The sequence below is a fragment of the Neomonachus schauinslandi genome, chromosome 6 (assembly GCF_002201575.2).
Source record: "Neomonachus schauinslandi chromosome 6, ASM220157v2, whole genome shotgun sequence".
NCBI lineage: Eukaryota > Metazoa > Chordata > Mammalia > Carnivora > Phocidae > Neomonachus > Neomonachus schauinslandi.
Genome location: NC_058408.1, coordinates 39,572,951 through 39,594,443, shown reverse-complemented (window position 1 = coordinate 39,594,443; position 21,493 = coordinate 39,572,951). Strand labels below are relative to the sequence as shown.

At 39.0% G+C, this 21,493-nt stretch overlaps 1 protein-coding gene across 1 annotated transcript in view; it reads left to right on the top strand.

Annotated features, from left to right (window-relative positions):
- Nucleotides 1-15,478, top strand: part of LOC110574190 (chromobox protein homolog 3-like) — a 73,975-nt gene extending 58,497 nt beyond the window's left edge. The window contains exon 2 of the mRNA XM_044916093.1: nt 14,876-15,478. Within this exon, the coding sequence (XP_044772028.1) occupies nt 14,876-15,478 (603 nt within the window). The remainder of the gene's footprint in view (nt 1-14,875) is intronic.
- Nucleotides 15,479-21,493: the final 6,015 nt, after the last annotated feature.

Genomic DNA, 21,493 nt, shown 5'->3' with positions numbered 1-21,493 from the left:
GCAGTCTAATTGCAAGGCAGACTGAGCAAGCCAGTGGGGAGCCCTGACGACTCCTTTAGTGGGAGAAGGTCTTTGCCACCATTTCTTCCTCCTTACCAACCCATTCCTGCTGAGGTGGGGGATCCCCAGACGTAAGAAGGAATTTGAATAGACAAAACAATGGCAAACGCCCACTGTACATTCTAACATCATTATAAATATGGTGGCATCTTATAATACAATCCAATGTTAGTCTTGCTACCATCACCTTCATTTTCTACCTTGAAACCAGAAGATATAGTGGTATAATTGCCTGATGAATAAAAATTTAAATTTGCTGTCATTAAAATTTTCTTTAAATTCAGTAATTCACTCCATTCCATAAGTACTTCTAAGTGCAGAATCTTAACTCATGGTATATAGTAATAATTTAGAGTTAGGAGTTAGGAGAGCTGAAAGCAATGTAGAATGCCTTGCACAAAGATTTTTATTAAATATCCTAAGATTACTCATTAAAGAAACAAATTTAGAAAAAATACAATTGTATAATTCTACTATATCTACTAAAAAACACATAGTTTTTTTTTATTATGTTATGTTAGTCATCATACATTACATCATTAGTTTTTGATGTAGTGTTCCATATCACCCTGAACGCGCCCTATCTTGTCTGATCTCGGAAGCTAAGCAGGGTCGGGCCTGGTTAGTACCTGGATGGGAGTCCCTGAATGTTTTTTGCATTTACATTCTTTTCCAAGTTTTTGCACATCTCTGATCTTTTTCATCTTAATGTCTTATGGAATCATATTCAAAATATCACCAATTTAAAAATGAAGGCAATAGAAAAATATCAAACTATATATATACATAAGCTCTAGAGACACAGAGACATCTCTCCTGTCAAAACATATTTTCAAACATCGTGTAATGAGCACATACTGTATGACAGAAAACACAGTTTGTTATTGAGAGAGACTAATAGAATGTGTTTACCTTTCATACCTAAGTAGTTAACCTACCTTAAGTTAAATTTTGCTTATGTGTGAAGTAGGATATATTTTAATTTCCTTCAATATGGAAAACTTTTCCAGAGTGATTTATTAAATCACATGCCCCTCCTTCACTGATCTGCAGTGTGGGCTTCCTCATCTATCTAGCGGAAATTGAGACATGCTCTCTGTTATGCCCACTGCACTGTTTGACCATCTCTGCATTAATGGTGGCCTCTCCAAGCACATAAACTGCTCCAGAGCAGCCTTATTTGGAGAAGGTGGGATGGGCTCAGGCACCTGGTTCCTGTGATTAGGCAGCAAGTCATCGGAAGGGCAGTCCCAGAAGATGGGCCTGTTTCAGGGTTTGTGAATTCTGAAAGTGACCACATCCAGAACCAATCTTAAATGACTCTCTGTGCTGTGCTTTCTTCCCATCAACCCAAAACTTCCATTAAGTTTTATAGCCTTGCCTCATCTTTCACCAAGAGAAATAAGACAAGATACCAGGGAGTAATAGATGAAATAGTACAAGGCAGGGCAGCTTTCGGGAGACAAGACTCCATAAATATTTTCCAGTTTCTCCAGCCGGGGCTTTCTGAGAAAAGAGCACTGGCACTTGTATTAAGGATAAATGAAGAGCAACGTAAAGATAGAGACATCTGGAGACATAGATAGATTTATCTCCCTGGACCCATTTGTTTACATGGCAGAATGGCGCCTCTCCCCAGAGAGGATTTATTTACATTCCAAACAAAATCCTCTCTCTCCCTCCCTCTCTGTCTCTCTCTCTTACTTTCTTACCTTTCCTCCTCCCCCACGTCCCTCCAAGCCCCCAGAGTGGAGGAAGGGCAGATGTGCCAACGACTCTGATATAAATTCCAAGTTTCATAATTTGGGGGTTCCTCCCCTGTATGCAAACACCCTCACATGCAAGTACAGATAGTGTTCCCGGTGCCACCCCATGAAGAATTAGGGCTTGGGGAACTGAGGCAAGCTGTTCTATAAGGAAGGTCTGCTCCTTCACTCTGGGATGTCATGTCTATGGATCTAGATAGAGATGATAAACATATGGATGTGGAGAGGGAGGCAGAGATGTCAAATGATGGCAGGTGAGCTTGTTAGCTTGTAAGGAGGGCAACAATTCAGACTTTTCACAGCTGCAGACTTACCCTTAGTACTATCCAAGTAAAAGCGTTCTGGAGGTGATAGAAAGTGATCTTGTGTGTACTAAACAAGCAGCCTGGGGACCCGAAATCTGGAGCTGCATGGTGCTGGGTCTGCAAGAGGCATCCAGGGCAGATCTGCTCTCAAAGTTTCCAGTAGCTCTGCAGGGTGAGAAAATTGGTAATAGACTGAACTTTCTGTGATCAAGGGGTTTGGGAGATGAGGTTGGAGAGGCAGGCTGGAGTATGACCAGGATTACCAATGTCCCATTGAAGAATTTGGACTCTATTCTATAGGTAATACTTTTTTTTTATTATGTTCAGTTAGCCAGCATATAGTACATCATTAGTTTTTGATGTAGTGTTCAACGATTCATTAGTTGTGATAACACCCAGTGCTCATCACAACATGTGCCCTCCTTAATGCCCATCACCCGGTTACCCCATCCCCCCACGCCCTTCCCCTCTGTAACCCTCAGTTTGTTTCCCAGATTCCAGAGTCTCTCATGGTTTTTCTCCCTCTCCGATTTCTTCCCATTCAGTTTTCCCTCCCTTCCCCTGTGGACCTCTGAGCTATTCCTTATGTTCTACATTTGAGTGAAACCATAAGATAATTGTCTTTCTCTGCTTGACTAATTTCACTTAGCATAATCTCCTCCAGTCCCATCCATGTTGATGTAAAAGTTGGGTATTCATCTTTTCTGATGGCTGAGTAATATTCCATTGTATATATGAACCACATCTTTATCCATTCACCTGTTGAAGGGCATCTCTGCTCCTTCCACAGTTTGGCTATTATAGACATTGCTGCTATGAACATTGGGGTGCATGTGCCCCATCTTTTCACTACATCTGTATCTTTGAGATAAATACCTACTAGTACAATTGCTGGGTCATAGGGTAGCTCTATTTTTAACGTCTTGAGGAACCTCCATACTGTTTTCCAAAGTGACTACATCAGCTTGCATTCCCACCAACAGTGTAAGAGGGTTCCCCTTTCTCCACATCCTCGCCAACATTTGTTGTTTCTTATCTTGCTAATTTTTGCCATTCTAACTGGTGTAAAGTGGTATCTCATTTTGATTTTGATTTGTATTTCCCTGATGGCTAGTGATGTTAAACATTTTTTCATGTGTCTGTTAGTCATTTGTATGTCTTCTTTGGAGAAGTGTCTCTTCATAAATACTTTTAAGCAATGATCAGATTTGTGAGTTTTTGCGGGTTTTTTTTTTTAAGATCACTCTGACAGCAATGCCTAGCATAAATGACAGGAGGCAACTAGCAGCAGGAACGAAAAAGTAGAAACTACTATACTAGTCTAGGTGACAGATGATGAAGTCTTCCACAAAAGGTCTACAGATTCTAGTCCTGTCCCTCTTAAATTGATGTTAAAGTTAGAACTAGCTTCTCTGATGATTGAAGGTGTATTTGTTCCTGTTTCCAGAATTAGGACTATAGCAAATATGCTTGTGTTCATTCAAATTGAATATATAATCAATTCTCCACTATATATCCTCTTACTAACACTGCTCCTTACAACTAAATATTTCTTTCCCTGGAAGGGTCTTCGTACTTCTGTCCCTACATAGAAGCCACGTATTTCTCATTTCCTCTCCCTTTCTCCTCTTCCTTCTCTCATTCTGTAGCCAGTACAGAAGACAAAATGGGAACACCAGAAGTATCTTTCTTCCCTTGTGGCTTACTCCTTCTGCTCCACCTCTAACTTCTCAGTTTCTTCCTGTCATTCAATTCTTGAAAACTCCCATTTGTAGCTGATAGCTGACACTCACAATGTCCTGGGCTGGAGCCAAGGAAAGAATATTTGGGGCTTCAGCTACCTCAATCCCCACGTGTCTGGGGTTCTAGTGTCCACTGCTGTTGACCTTGCATTCTCTTTCTCTCACAAGTTCTGTATAATTTGAATCCATGCCTTCAGTGCATCCTGACTCTTCCTCCTCCTGATACCTGTTGGAGTCCCTATGGATTCTATGTCCATTCATTAATTTTTCTTCTTCTCTCCACTGATGTCCATGTTGCTTTTATCTCAGGAAGCATTCAACCCTTGGAGAATAGCTCAACTTACACTTCCAATAATCCTGCAAATAAGCATAACAAAAAAAATTATCTCTGTTTTGTAGATGGGAAAACTAAGTCACAGAGACATGAAGTGACTTGTTTCAGAGTCACAGAGTTAATTGGTGTCAGTGCCAGAACAAACAGCCTGGCTCCCTTACCCATCATGCACTACTCTTTCTAGGATGATATCCTAACCAGCAAGAAATATTTTTTTTCCAAATCAAAGGCTTCCACTCATACCTGAGGAACTAAAGCTTTCCATAATACTCATAAAAAAAGAAAAAAAATAGGGAAACCTTAGAATAGCCTAGAATGCCATGATTCAGATTGCCTTTCTCTTTTGAAAAAAGAAAAAATCAGGCCCAAAGCTTTGTCAAAACACTTGGGCTATATTTCAGACACAAACCAGAAAATTTACAGTTATCTAGAGTTCAAGAAAAAGCCTTTCAAAATTATTTCCAACTGTCCAGATAATAGAGGGAAAGAGTTTAGTGATTGTCTTGGTATAATCGAAATAACTCAATTTCCATCCCATTATACATATACTGAGGAAAAATGAAATCTAAAGAGTATTTTAGTCACATCATTGTATGATTATGTTATTTAGCTTTAGAAATATAAATTCTTGAATCAATAACTTAGGAGATAGATAAATATTTAATAGATAACTTGATGCTTTTTTCCAAAGACATTGAGATGCTACTGAAATTCCAAGAAACGGCTCTTAGTTTCATCGATTTTTTCTTTTTTTTTTGGTCTCTATTTCATTTATCTCTTCTCTGATCTTTATAATTTACTTACTTTTGCTAATCTGGGGTTTCGTTTTTTTCTTCTTCCAGTTCCTTTAGGTGTAAGGTTAGATTATTTATTTGAGGCTATAAACTTCCCTCTTAGAACTGCTTTTGCTTCATCCCAAAGATTTTGAACCATTGCTTTTCATTTGCCTCAAGGTATTTTTTGATTTCCTCTTTGATTTCTTTGTTGACCCATTGGTTGGTTAGTAGCATGACTGTTGATACTACTGTGGGTGTGCTGGTGGGCAGGGATTGGCCCCTGGCACAGCTAGCTGAAAGGCCTGGCTTTGGCTGTTGTGGGTGTGTTAGTAGGTGGGATTAACCCCTGATGCAGCTGGATGAGAGGCCCAGTTACAACTGCGGCAGATGTGCTGGTGGGCAGGGCAACCCTCCCAACCCCAGAGGCAGGAGTCACTTTGGGAGATGCCAGTCCAGACCAAGGCTGCCTGCTGGGTGTGGTGGGGCAGGAGCTGTTTTGTGGGGGTACCTGCCAGGACAGGTATCTTGGATGAGGTGGATCTACAGAGGAACACAAGGGCAGGGCAAGTGGTGATAGCAAGGTAGATGGAGAATGTCAGAACTGTCTCCTACCAGTATCCAGCCAGTTTGGCTGAAGGAGGGCAAGAAAAATGGCACCGACCAACACTTCCATTCATAGAGAAAGCTCCTACAGATCCCTGCCCCTCTGGATGTGCCCTAAAATTAGTCAGTTATTCTTTCACATATAACCCAGGTGCTTTTCAGCTTGCTGCATCTATGCTGGGTCTAGGACTAAGTGATATAGAGCACTGGCCCTTTCAGAGCAGAGTCTTGGTTTCCTAAGCCCTCCAACTCCCCCAGAGTTAAGCCCTGTTGATTTTCAAAGCCAGCCATTAGAGGAGCTCATCTGCCTGGTGCAGATCCCCAGGAATGGTTATGCCTGATGTGTGGAGTTTGACCTCTTCACTCCCCAGGGAGGCCCTTCATGCCTGTAATATCTCTCCCTCTTATGAGTTGTCATGCTGGGGTTTTGGTTCCTGGTTGCATCTCTGTCCATCTTAACCTTCTTGATGTGACTTTTCTTTGTATCTTTAGTTCTGCTAGTCTCCAGGTCGTTTGAAGGTGAGTTGCATTATATGTAGTTGCATCCGTGTGTCTGTGGGAGGAGGTGGGCTCAGGATCCTCCTACTCTGCCCTGTCATCTGAAAAAAATCTCTTTGGTTTTTGGCTTCTCTTCCTTTGTTGAACTTCTCATTTTATTCATACATTGTTTTTTTAACTCTGTTTAATGGTCTGTTTGTTCTTGTAGTTTGCTGAACCTCTTTTTGAGATTATCCGAATACTTTGCCAGGCAGTTCATAGATCTCCTTTTTTTTTTTTTTTATGTCAGTACTTGGAGCTTTAGTAGTTTACTTTGGTGGTGTCATGTTGACCTAATTCTTTGCGATCCTTATATCCTTGCATTGGTATCTGCACATTTATGTAAGTTGTCTCCTCTTCCAGACTTTATAGGTCCATGTTGGCAGGGAAAGCCCTTCATTAGTCAGCCAAGCTTGGGGTACTGGAGAGGTCAGTTAACTTTTAGAGCCCATGGGCAAGCAAGGCTTGCTATCAGGGTCTTGATTTGGGTGAGGCCACTGCCTATGCTCCGAGCTCAGGGGGTAGGGAGCATGCCCCTGTGGTTGAGCACTGTAGTTGAGTGGGCCCGCTGGCTGGGCTCTTTGTTCAAGCAAGGCCACATGTGGGCTCCTTGGTTGAGAGTGGCTGCTGGTTGTGCTCCACAGTCAGGTGAGGCCACTGGAGGGGCTCTGCAATCACCTATGGTTATGAGAGGCAGCAAGCTGTGTTTCCTGGCAGGGTGGTACCACCAGTTGGATTCTACAATTGGGCAGGGTTGTGGGCTGGGCTCCACAATTGCTCCTGGTCTGGCGGGGCCTCAGGCTGTGCTCCCCAACTGGATGGTGCTACTTGCTGGACTTCACATTCAGGTGGGATGTGGGCAGGCCTTCCTGGTTGGATAGGGCCCAGTCTGTGATTTGATGGGGCCCATAGGCTGTGTCCCAAATTTTGTCAGAGCCACAGGTTGGGCTTTGCACTTGGGTAGGCTGCTGGTTACTGGCTGTGCTGCTCTTTTGGTTAAGGTTCCTGGCCAGGCACTGTGACTTGTCAGGGTCTCCAGTTGTATTTCACAGTTGGATGGCACTGGAAGCTGTGCTTCATAGTTGAGGAGGGTCACTGTCCAGGCTCCCTGGTCAGATGGGGCAGCAGTCTATGTTCTGTGACTGGGGGGTGGGGGGGACACTGGCTGGGCAAGGCCACGGGCTGTGTTCTACAATTGGGTAGGGCTATAGGCTGAGTTCCAAGGCTCCCCAGGGTCACTGTTCATGCTCTCTGACTATGCACAGCCAAAGGCTATGCTCAACAGTTAGGCAAGGCTCTTGGCTTGGGTGCTTGCCCAAGTGGGAATGTATGATGGGTTCTGCAGCTGCCTGGGTTCCTTGACCAGGCCACCCCTGGTTGGATAGGACTGGAGGCTGTGCCCAACAGTTGAGTGAGTCTATGAACTTGTTTCCTCGCTCAAGTGTCACTATGGGATAAACTCCATGGCAGGTAGGGCTCGGCTAGGGACTCAAATAGGTGGAATTGCCAACCAAGCTCCCTGGCCAAATGGGTCCACTGGTTTGACTGCCCATCTGACTAAGATGGGGGTCCCACTGGTTGAGATCTCTGCATGGGCACTGCTTCAAGTACGAATGTGATCCACTGAGATCTGAGCCCTGGTAGCTGTAAACCCCACTCCCTTCATCTCTATCTGATCCTAGTGGTCAAGCCCTGAAGATTCCCCCAGTGACCCCCCCCCATGAAGCGAGATCTGAGTGGGCCTCCTGAGAAGTGTCCTGCAATGCCTGGGAAGCTGGATGTCCACCTTGGGCTCTCTTTTTCCACTGGAGAAATTGCAGGCCCAGGGGGGACCTCTTGGTACAGTGCTGTGCCAGCTTAGGGGAAGGGCAATGTAGTTAAAGAGAAACTCCTCCTCCTCCCTTTCTAATTCAGTCCTTCTTCATGTCTGTGATCTAGGTGAGTGCTTCAGCAGCACCTCTGGGTTCTGGGGTTTTCACAATGGTGTCTTGTCTATGGAGAGGTGTTAGTCAATCTTCTTGTGAGTGTCTTTAGAACATTTTTAATTCAAGAGTGTAATCAAGTATTACATGTTTGCTCTTATTCCCTCACCCCATACATTCATCCACTGAATACTTATGCAATGTCAGGAAATTAGTAGTCTGCCTGGTCTTTGGTCTGTGGTGGTCTCCATATTTTTTGTCTTTCTGTCTGCTATAATCAATGCCACCATCAAGTACCTGTTGATACTTCTTAGAGCAAGCTCTAAGTTGCCCTTCCCAATGTCTGTCTTCACAGAGTGCCAGCCCGGCCACAGGGGTCAATCTTCCAGCATCCATGAGTCATTGCCATCAGCAGCCTGCTACCTCCTGAGGAGCTATGCAAATCTCTGTCCACAGATTCCATTCCCTATCAACTCAGCCTGGCTCAGTGAATCCCTTCTCTGGCCACTCTCTTCTCTCTTCCAAGCATCAGCCTCTCTCCCCTCATCAACTCTCTTCTGGGCAACTTGACCCCATCTCTTTTTGAGCCTGACTTCCCCAACAAAGGCTATATGGCTGAACTTGAAATGATGGAAAAGGAAAGAGCAGGGTCCTCGATCAATCATTCTCAAAACACTCTGTGCATGAGAATCACTTGAAGTACTTTTTAACAAGTACATCTTACTCAGTCGTTTTGAGTGGCTCGCAGAAATTTGTAAGAAGTGAAAACAGGTGGTTCCAGGACCAAACTTGGAGAAACATGGGCCTAGTTCCTACAATACAAATGCTTGGCTAACCCTCTAAGAAGGACAGGAGTGCAAAAATGCCTCTCAGCCTTCAGTCTGGAAAATAAAAGAGTTGATTTCTCAAATCAGTTTATCTTGCTTCATATGCTTTGTAATTTTTTTCTAAGATATAACAACTCTGGAAGTCAGGATGAAAAACTGTCCCTCTAAACTGAGATCAAGTCATTTAATGCTCTAGAAGCAGAAAAGGTAAGAAGTGATATATATTGGAATATTCTACATGTCTATATAAATTACATATACATATTTTCAGATTTGGCTATTCCAACTGTTTTCATTGCCAGCTTATTTTGTGAGCCTATATTTATATAAATATATATATATACATGTTATACATACACACACACACACACACACACACATATCTGCTTATGCCTTATAAAAAACCACAAAGTAATTTTACTTTTCTCATAAGGAAATTTTTTCTTATTTTGTTTTCATGTCATAGTATATATCCAGTATAATAATCATTCCTGCCTAAGAAAAGGAATATATGAAGAATACAATGCATAGTAATGAAGCACATTTCAAGTGAATATTGCATCTTTCAAAGTGGATATTTCTTTTCTCTTACTTCTCCCTCCCAATAAGTACTCCAACATCCATTAGCTGCTTATAGGGAAAAAAAATTAACTTTCTGAAATATGGAAGGTTGAAAGCTAGAAAATGTAAAATAATGATTATAAAAAATGTAAATTGTTGCCTCTTAAGGAGTGAGTTGCATCCAATCCTTTCATTGTTTTCCTATCACCACCGTATAGAAGATACAGAGGCTCATAGGGAGGAAATGCCCATGATTCTGGTTAGATAATTTCTCTGTTTGGACACCTATCCCAAGAATCTTTGTGTTATTAGGCCATTTACAGAAATGGGAACAGAATCGTTGTGTATTAAAGGTAAAATACAATGACATATAAAATCACTTTTAGATCATTTTACTCCTTTGTGGCATATTACGTTCTTCTTCTTATTTACCAGATAAGAACTCAATGTATACTTGCCTTAATAACTACCACATTGAAGGTGTCTCCCCAAACTGGGCAGGAGAGTACCTTGAGTCTTTTCATTTCAGTGAGAGGAAATTTTCAGAAGACCAAGTGGTAAAGAGTGGCCCAAAGTCTTTATTCTCCCTTGGGTCCCTACCAAGTGCAGTACAGGTAGTACCCAGATCGTGCAAACCCACACAGCTCCTGGCCTCTGTTGAGAGGAGGATCTTGTCAACTATATGAGGAGTCTCAGAATCTGTAGCAGGATGGCTCTTCAAATAGCAGGGCCAGGCAACAGAGGGACTGCTTCGGAGGCAACCAGGGCTTTGTGCAGTAAGCTGAGAAGACTGTTGCACAGAGCAGAGGTGTACTATTACTGCCCCATAGAAGAAAGTATGACCCTTTGTGATAGTCCAGGTTTCAAATGTTCAACTGTGTTTCACCTTATTTTAGGACACTGATGGGCAAGTTTTACCTTATTTTTCATAAAAAATATAAAAAAAATAAAGATTGTCTCCAAATAAAGAGAACATTTAACAATAGATTATCAGATGCTGGGTGGTCTCCTTCCTTTTATTCTTTTTCTAAGAACAACACGCTATAGTCACCACCCATTTGTTCATTGGCTTCTCATAAGAAAAATGGATCTTAGGTCCCAAGTAGGGAGCCGAGTAGGAGATTTTCACAGGAGTGTCATATAACTACACTCAAACAAGAGAAGAGAGAGAACGACCCTTTAAAACATAGAACAGAATAAGAAAGTTTAAAAAGTATTTGTTGAAAGATATATGTCTGAAGATGTTGTGTGAAGAATGTTACTAAAAACTTATTTTTATTGCCTTATAGTTTTAGGCATACTTTAGCTCCATTTCTGAATTATTTTTCTTAGCAATGGCTCCTAAAGGTGTAGCTTTCAGGATTTCTGTCTTTCCTCATCCTTGCTTTTACAAAGTGGTTAATGACTTGTTAGCCAAGACTTACATGCTTCAAGGAAAGCAATTAATAATTTTGCAAAATGAGGTCACTCTTTTTGTAATGTGAATCCTCACAAGTTACATAATTGTTTAGCAAATCTACATTTTCTTAATCTACATTAATATGACTAAAGAAAAATGTAATTTATACTTTATTCATTTCAGATACCATTACTTAAAATTATAGTCAACTATTCTATTCAAATTAGTTAATTATGTTCAAGAACTCTAGAGAGCTATCGATGCTTGGCCTCTAATATGTGGAAAGCAATTCTTATGATCAGCTCATTTTGGATCCATTTAATTTCTCTTGGGATCTTACATATAAAACATAAGCTGCTTTTATATCTTCTTAACTTTATCCTATTATTAAAAAACAATTAAATCATCTCTCCTATGTGGAATCCATTAGTGTTTTCAATGTTTGTGAGTGAGTGAATGTGTGTGTGTGTGTGTGTTTAAGCAAGGGCTAGAGAGAAGCAGAAAATACATGCATTATAAAAACTTCAAAAATGGAACATTCCCTTTTGGACTGAGGGCAAAAAGGTGATGTTTGGAAAGTAGACAATAAGACTTTAAGCAAGTTTTGTCTTATTTGATTTTGTTTTTAAAGTTTTAAACTTTTCAGGAGAACAAAAGCAGTAATTTCCTTGACATCAGCTGTAGCAACATTTTTCTAGATACGTCTTCTAAGGCAAGGGAAACAAAAGTAAAAACAAACTATTGGGACTACATCAAAATAAAAAACTTTTGCTTTTTTGTGAAGGAAATCATCAACAAAACAAAAGGCAATCTACTGAATGGGAGAAGATATTTGCAAATAATATATTCAATAAGGGGTTAATATCCAAAATGGTAAAGAATTTATACAACTCAACACCAAAAAAAAAAAATCTGATTTAAAAATGGGCAGAGAGGGCGCCTGGGTGTCTCAGTTGGTTAAGCGACTGCCTTCTGCTCAGGTCATGATCCTGGAGTCCCGGGATCGAGTCCCACATCAGGCTCCCTGCTCAGCGAGGAGTCTGCTTCTCCCTCTGACCCTCCCCCCTCTCATGTACTCTCTCTCATTCTCTCTCTTTCAAATGAATAAAAAATCTGAAAAAATAAAATAAAATAAAAATAAAAATGGGCAGAGAACATGAATAGACATTTTTCCAAAGAAGACATATAGGTGGCCAACAGACACATGAAAAAAATGCTCAACATCACCACTAATCAGGGAAATGGAAAACAAAACGACAATGAGATATTACCTTACACCTGTCAGAATGGCTACATTCTAAAGGACAAGAACTAACAAGTGTTGGCGAGAATGTGGAGAAAGAAGAACCTTTGTGCATTGTTGGTGGGAATGTAAACTGGTACAGTCACTGTGGAAAACAGTATGGAGGTTCTCAAAATTTTAAAAATAGAAATACCATATAATCCAGTAATTCCATTACTGGGCATTTACCCAAAGAAAATGAAAACACTAATTCAAAAAGTTATAGGCATCCTTATGTTTATTGCAATATTATTTACCACAGCCAAGATGCACACACATGTACACAATGGAATATTTGCAGCCATAAAAAGGATGAGATCTTGCCACTTGTGACAACATGGATGGACCCAGAGGGTATTATGCTAAGTGAAATAAGTCAGACTGAGGAAGACAAATATTATTTAATTTCACTCATATGTGGAATCCAAAACAAATGAATGAACAAACAAACAAAAAGCAGAATCAGAGAACAAGCTGATGGTCATGAGAGGGAAAGGGGGTGAGACGATAGGCAAAATGGGTAAAGGAGAGTGGGAGATACAGGCTTTCATTATGGAATAAATAAGTCACAGGAATAAAAGGTACGGCATAGGGAACATAGTCAATGGTGTTGTAATAGTTCTGTGCAGTGACAGAGGCAGCTATACTTGTGGTGAGCCTAGCATAATGCATGAAGAAGTTGGATCACTATGTTGACTATGTTGTACACCTGAAACTAATGTAACATTGTATGTCAACTCTACTCAAGTAAGAAAAACTTTTTTAAGAGACTTCAACTTTTCTATTGTTAAATATAATTTTTAAGAGCTTGCTCAAGGAAAGTTTGAGAATGTGAAAAAACCAATCAGGCAATAGCATGTACATATTATATAGTATTATTTCAAAGTGTACAAAAATTATTTCATTTTGTGAGCCTTAAGATTGGATCAATATATGCTATTATCTTTGAAAATCTAAGTGAAGAGAAAAGCTTAACATATCATACCAAAAAGCAATTTGTGTTCACTCTATCATTGTTTTGTTTTGTTTTTTTAATTTGGTTTTATTGCAAGGCCATAGTATTATGATGTCAATTTTTTCATCTGTGAAAAAAATTCATGTCATTCATCAATAGCATTTTATGTTGTAATAAAAAGATCTGAGAATAATGGCCAAAAGAATCTCAGACATACAGGAAGACTGTGTTTTGTTTTATTTATTTTATTTTATTTTATTTTATTTAGAAAGGCTGTTTTAGAGAAACCAGCGCTTAATGTTTCAATTAAATAACTTATTTTTATTGAACTAAAAATTATGGCCAAATAATTATTATTTCAAGCCAATAACTTTTGAAGTAGTTTGTTTTGCAGTGAAAGCCAGCTTCCATTTATAGAAAGTTCAAACAAAGGTAAAATTAAATAATATATTGCCTAAGATAGATAATACAAAGTCAATTTTATAAAATAACTACTTGAAAAGCAAAAGAATGACTAACACAATAGTTAAAATATTGCCCAGGATGGGAATGGAATTGGAAAAGAACACACAGAGAATTTCTAAAGTGTCTCTGATACTCTACTTTTGACTTGGGTAGTGGGTACCCATTATTGGATTATTGTTATTGTTCTTTAAGAAGTATATATATGCTCACAATCCTTATAGAAGTATATTTCATATTTTAAAAAGTAAAGGTAAAACTAACGTAAAGAAATAACAAACAGCAAAATCAATGCCATATATTGGTGAGATGAATGGGGAATAAACAGAATGGAAAGAAAGGGCTTCCTCAATTGCTGGAAATGATGTTGAATCTACCAGTATAGAAATACAGCCAATGATATCTGGCTGAACAGAAAGAGCTGGTGTCTGGAAGTAAATAAAAAGAATTACCCTTGTCTCTGAAATATTTGTGAATAGCCCCCAACTGGAGAATTACAGGCTTCTGAGAAAATGATACAGACTTGTTAAACAACTTCAAAAACTTTTGATATTGCCTGAATATTCCAGGCAGGTAAAAGACAGGATATTCCAGAAGATCAAACTATGAGCACCAGGAAAGTTAAAATAGAAAATGAAAGGAAGTTAAAGTGAAAACACTCCCTATGTATCATTTATCTATTTTACATACAAGCTGAGTAAAGGAATAATTTATTACCAGCTGTGGAACTTTGATCTCAAATCTCAGTGCAGGATCCTAATAAACCAGATAGACCCATCTGGTGAATTATTTTTGCTGAGGCTTACCTGAGCATAGGGACCTAAAGCAATGGCAGAAAGAACGTTTTGTTTTGTTGTCTTGTTGCCTTCCTTAAGCTCACAACTGCCTCTCAGACTTCTGGTGAAAAAAATCCTGTCCAGAACACACACACCATCAGGAGGAGAACAGTTTGCAGAGACAGCTCTCAGCCCAAGAGTGGGAGAGCCACTCCCTTGACTGTCTTGCCCTTAACTGGACTACCACAGAGCATTGAAAGACTCCTTAAGACCCCAAGAAGAAGCCAAAGTAAAAGGAGATTGTTGGGGTTTCTCTGGAAAGGGAGCATCTCATATTCCACTCCTATTAGTCTGTGTGCTATGAAAACAAAGGAAACAAAAGCAGAGTATCCACCCTTTGGGAGCCTGCGTGGTTGAGCATACTCATCAAACTCTAATAGTATCGAGCCCCCTCCTCCTCGGATGTGGCTGGAGCTTGAGACGCCGCAGACCCGGACCCGGAGCAGCTCAGAGGCGGTGAATAATAGCTCTTCAAGTCTGCAAAAAAAAAAAAAAAAAAAAAAAAAAGGCCTCCAATAAAACTACATTGCAAAAAATTGGAAAGAAACAAAATGGAAAGAGTAAAAAAGTAGAAGAGGCAGAGCTTGAAGAATTTGTAGTGGAAAAAGTACTGGACCGACGTGTAGTGAATGGGAAGGTGGAGTATTTCCTGAAGTGGAAGGGATTTACAGATGCTGACAATACTTGGGAACCTGAAGAAAATTTAGATTGTCCAGAGTTAATTGAAGCATTTCTTAATTCTCAAAAAGCTGGCAAAGAAAAAGATGGTACAAAAAGAATATCTTTATCTGACAGTGAATCTGATGATAGCAAATCAAAGAAGAAAAGAGATGCTGCTGATAAACCAAGAGGCTTTGCCAGAGGTCTTGATCCTGAACGAATAATTGATGCCACAGACAACAGTGGAGAATTAATGTTTCTCATGAAATGGAAAGATTCAGATGAGGCAGACTTGGTGCTGGCAAAAGAGGCAAATATGAAGTGTCCTCAGATTGTAATTGCTTTTTATGAAGAGAGACTAACTTGGCATTCTTGTCCAGAAGATGAAGCTCAATATATATATATTTATATAATATATATAAAACTGGGCCTTTGTTTTTTGATTTATTAGTGTGAAGAAATAACATTCTAATGAAAATCAAGTTTGATATGTTTGTTTTGAAGTAGTATTGGGGAGTTGTTGGATTTTTTTACATCTATAGCAGTGGTTACTTTGAACAAATAAAAGCTTTCTGTAGCTGCTTCCTTTATCAGAAAAAAATACCTGAGACCATGGTATATTATCCCTCTGCATTAGAGAACACCTTTTCTAATATGTTGGGGGAAATCTTCATAGTCGTTACTCAGTCAGAATTTGTGTTTAACTCCTATATGCCTAAGGACCATTCTGGATTTTTTGTTTATTTAGGGGGGTTTTGTGTGTATACTTAAAATACATACCTAAATGGTTTTTGTTTTTTTAACACTCACCAAAACAAAAACAGCATTTTATAACCATGGATAAGCCTGTGTTTCCGGGATACTATCATTTTCAGCAACTAAAGAAATAAATCACTTAAACTGAAGTTTTTCCTGAAGCCTTAACCTTTCAAATTTTTAAATTGGACAATTTAAAAGCAGCCATATCAGAATCCATATCCATATCTACAGTCATATAAATGCAAGTTCATTTGCAAGATCCCTGAAAGGAAAATTTTATCACCACCAACAACCTACCTACCCAAATGACAAAACTAGACAAGTCCTGGTGTGTTTTAATTAGGTAAGCAAAACTTAATTAAATGGACACTTAAAGGTTCCTTCTAGTGAACCATTCCTTTTCAAGAAGTTGAAATCTCTGTGCTGTATTGACTAAAAGGTCATGATTCATGGAATGTCTAAGACTTTGTTCATGGAAACCTAATCATAATCAGATGGTTAGAGATGTTGGCAATTTAGCACCTGCTGGAATAAATGGGTGGACAGACTTTTATAATCCAAATTCTTAACCTCCATGTATTTTCTTTACCCCAACTCATTCCTGACATGTAGGCTCAGTCTTCTCAGTATTTGAGTTACTGGTTCAGCAGAAACCAGGAAAAACAATAATTTTGTAGTCAGAATGTTATCCAACTGTATATTGTTTACATTATTGTAAATATTGATAAACAGTGGTCAATAAATAGTTTTATATTTAAAAAGCACAAAAACAAACAAACAAAAAACAACAACAAAATAACTCTAATAGTATCTACAAGAGAGGAGGAAGGTAGTAATCACAGCAAGTAAAGCTCCCACCACAGGGAACCTGGTGTGGAGTGGACATTCATTCCCGTTTGCCTAGGAAAGTTGTATTTACACCATTGTCCAGACATAATTATTAATAGCACTCCACCTCAGGGGCACTTGGGTGGCTTAGTCCGTTAAGTGTCTGCCTTCGGCTCGGGTCATGATCCCAGGGTCCTGGGATCGAGCCCCACATCGGGCTCCCTGCTCAGCGGGGAACCTGCTTCTCCCTCTCCCTCTGCCTGCTTCTTCCCCTGCTTGTACACTCCCTCTGTCAAAAATAAATAAAAATCTTAAAAAAAAAAAAATAGCACTCCACCTCACTCAGAAAAGTGTCTCTGTTTTGACAATAAATTATATAGTCATCCTACTTATAAGAAAAGTCTTTTGAGGGAAGTTCAGGACAATGAAGCTGAAAAGAAGCACCTGTTTGTTTTCATGGTCTCTTGCCTTCATCCATTTTTGATGCACCTCTCTTCCAGGACCCTCTCCCTGGCTCCTCCCCAAGTCCCTCTCACTTCCTCCCTCTCTCCCGTTTCTCCAACTATAGAAATCACACCATCACTATCTTCATTCCAAATAAATGGATGTCTCTAAACATTTTTGGGAGAGTTATTCAATGGGTCATAAGAATTATAGGAATCTCCAAATTATAGTATTCAAACTGGGGGTGGGGGGCAGGAGGAAGAAAGGTGGAACTGTGGGGTAAAATAAAATTCGAAAATTCCTGCTCTGGATAGGTCTTGATTTTTATTTTCATCCTTTATTTCCCTTATAAAATACCTACTGCAATATCAATAGGTACTATTTTCAATAGTATTAGACATTCTATATTCACATTTTTCTTCATGGACTGTGATAAAGCACACCTTTAATCCAGTGACTCCCACTTCATTTGCTCATGTTTACTTTCATTTCTCCATGTGTGCTGGGTGATTTCAGCAGCTAGATTTTTTTTTCTTCTTTCCTAATTTAGAAATTATCTGATTGTCCATTTACAAAATTTATGTACTTGCTACTGAAGATGACTGATAAGTTCAGTTGTCATTGTGTAGAATTGAAAATATCTGAAATGCACAAAATTTATCTCCTAGATCACAACTTTAGTTCCTTAATTTTTATTCTCATGCGATTTTCACACCACGTTTCTAAAAGCTCCTATTTGTGTTTTTTTTAAAGATGAGAACTCTACCATCTGTCTCTACAATGATCATTTTTTTCCCTAAAATAAATACAGTACAGAACTCTTATTATCTAATACAAAATTTCAGTCTTATTAAGGTAGTTGGTATTTTACAAATCAAGCAAAGGCCAATCTCTTGGGAGATACATCCTTGAAGGGAGACAAGCATCAGGTTGTGAGCTGGACATGAGCTATTGATTCATTCAACAAACATTTATATAGCAAATAAAGTGAACTATAATAGATTATGAACTTAGTTTTATTGTTGTCAAAAGGAAGCAAAACCAATGATATTGGAGTGCCCCAATAATTTCCTGCTACTTGTCTTTCCTCCTTAAAGGATTTTAGATCAACAACCCTATCCCCAAGGGACAGTAGCAGAACAGAAGTCAAAACATCAATTTATTGATAATCAATACTCTTTAGTCAAAAGCCTAATCTGGAGATCCAACTGGGATATTTTATTTTCCACTAATACCATTATTTCTAATCTCAATTTAGGGTCCAGTGTGTATTGGTTGCCTTCAGAGAAAAAGAGATGGTCAAGTCAGAAGGGGGGGACTTGAATCCATTTAACTACCTATTACAATGAACAAGAGAGGAGAAAATGAAAAATTTTCACCTTATGGCCTTGACTTTCCTGTGAAAGAGACAGGAAAGAAATACAGATGATGTAGATGCAGATGGAGAAACAGGTATGGATATAGATGTAGATAGAGGTGTAGGTATAGAGATGTAGAGATAGAGAATAAAGATGCTATGAGTGCAGTGCTGGGTTTTAATGTCCTTTAACCCAACCATGTAATAAAATGTAACTCTGACCAATTGATTTACTCATTCTTCCTCCATTTTTGAAGCAAGATGAATCTGAACTGAAGAATTTCCCCCCTCAAGAGGTACCAGGCCATATGGTAGGTGTTAGTGATATAAAGATCAGTATTACAATACTCAAATGGCTCATACTTATGAAGAGAATGTCAAATGAATCAACTATCAAGCTCCTTCCAAGGCTAGAACTACCCTACATGAGTCTACTACATGTGCCTTAATCTAATCAATGAGTCAGGAACTAGTTTTAAAATTTTGATCCATGTAATCACAGGGCTCTATAAGACAACTCTGGAAATTTCACTAAAATTAAATGTCCTGTTTAACTCATTTGATTCTAATAGTTTCAGAGCCCATCTAATCCCCAGACAAAGATAGATTGCATCTTCTGATCAGTGAAAAGCAACACATAAAGAAACCATGGTTTCAAAAAAACCCTGGAAATCATTTAGACTTTCATGCTTTCATTTAACAAATACTGGTTGAGCACCTAATATATGCAGGCACTGGGGATGCAACAGTGGACAAGAAAGCCAAGGACCTTTCCTCAAAAAATTTATTTATATAGCACACACACATGCACAGAGTATGCAGAGCTTACAAAATTATTGTTTTTAAACAATCATGGATCTCTGATAAGCTTCTTAGAGTTGAATAAACTTATGCCATAATTTAAAAAGCACTAGGTAGAAAGACTGCTTTAAAAATCAGATAAGGAATTCAAAAGCAAAACATAAACTGTACACATGATTATTGTCCCAATAGCATGCATGTGTGGCCTTCTGCTACTCAAACCCAGATGTTGCTCATCAATCAACACACTTTTTCCAGCTGAGCCCAGATATCACCTCAGTATCCATCTCATAGCCCTATCAGAAGCTGTTACCAATCAGTGAGGTAGTCACTCAGTTTGTCCTCACTGATGGAGAGCATCCACCACAAAGCATGTAGTGAGTACCTACCACGTACCTCCAACTGCAGCTAACTGCTAAAAGGAGAAAATAGGACTAGAATTTATTGAGGTAGGTACCCTCTATCCCTACACTGTGAAGAGTTTTAATCAAGAAAGGATGCTATACTTTGTCAAATGCTTTTTCTGCATCTATTGAGAGGATCATATGGTTCTTGTTCTTTCTTTTATAATGTATTGTATCACATTGATTGATTTGCAGATCTTGAACCAACCTTGCAGCCCAGGGATAAATCCCACTTGGTTGTGGTGAATAATCCTTTTAATATATTGTTGGATCCTATTGGTTAGTATTTTGGTGAGAATTTTTGCATCCATGTCTGTCAGGGATATTGGTCTATAGTTCTCCTTTTTGATGGGGTCTTTGGTTTTGGGATCAAGGGAATGGTGGCCTGATAAAATGACTTTGGAAGTTCTCCTTCCATTTCTATTTTTTGGAACAGTTTCAGAAGAATACGTATTAATTCTTCTTTAAAAGTTTGGTAGCATTCCCCTGGGAAGCCATCTGGCCCTGGGCTCTTCTTTGTTGGGAGATTTTTGATTACTCCTTTAATTTCCTTACTGGTTATGAGTCTGTTCAGGTTTTCTATTTCTTCCTGGTTTAGTTTTGGAGGTTTATACATCTCTAGGAACGCATCCATTTCTTCCAGGTTATCTAATTTGTTGGCATAGAGTTGCTCATAATATGTTCTTATAATTGTTTGTATTTCTTTGGTGTTGGTTGTGATCTCTCCTCTTTCATTCATGATTTTATTTATTTGGGTCCTTTCTCTTTTCTTTTTGCTAAGTCTGGCCAGGGGTTTATCAATCTTATTAATTCTTTCAAAGAACCAGCTCCTAGTTTTGTTGATCTGTTCTACTGTTCTTTTGGTTTCTATTTCATTGAAATAGATCTGCTCTGATCTTTATTATTTCTCTTCTCCTGCTGGGTTTAGGCTTTATTTGTTCTTCTTTGTCTAGCTTCTTTAGGTGTAGGGTTAGATTGTGTATTTGAGACCATTCTTGTTTCTTGAGGAAGGCTTGTATTGCTATATACTTTCCTCTTAGGACTGCCTTTGCTACATTCCAAAGATTTTGAACAGTTGTGTTTTCATTTTCATTGGTTTCCATGAATTTTTTAAATTCTTCTTTAATTTCCTGGTTGACCCATTCATTCTTTTAGGATGCTCTTTAGCCTCTATGTATTTGAGTTCTTTCCAACTTTCCTCTTGTGATTGAGTTCTAGTTTCAAAGCATTGTGGTCTGAAAATATGCAGGGAATGATCCCAATCTTTTGGTACCAGTTGAGACCTGATTTGTGACCCAGGATGTGATCTATTCTGGAGAATGTTCTATGTGCACTACAGAAGAATGTGTATTCTGTTGCTTTGGGAGGGAATGTTCTGAATATATCTGTGAAGTCCATCTGGTCCAGTGTGTCATTTAAGGCCTTTATTTCCTTGTTGATCTTTTGCTTAGATGATCTGTCCATTTCAGTGAGGGGGATGTTAAAGTCCCCTAGTGCTATTGTATTATTGTGGATGTGTTTCTTTGATTTTGTTATTAATTGGCTTATATAATTGGCTGCTCTTATGTTAGGGGCATAGATATTTAAAATTGTTAGATCTTGTTGTTGGATAGACCCTGTAAGTAGGATATAGTGTCCTTCCTCATCTCTTATTATAGTCTTTGGTTTAAAATCTAATTTGTCTGATGTAAGGATTGCCACCCCAGCTTTTTTTGATGTCCATTAGCATGGTAAATGGTTTTCCACCCCCTCACTTTAAATCTGGAGGTGTCTTTGGATCTAAAATGAGTCTCTTGCAGACAGCATATCGATGGGTCTTATTTTTTAATCCGATCTGATACCCTGTGTCTTTTGATGGGAACATTTAGCCCAT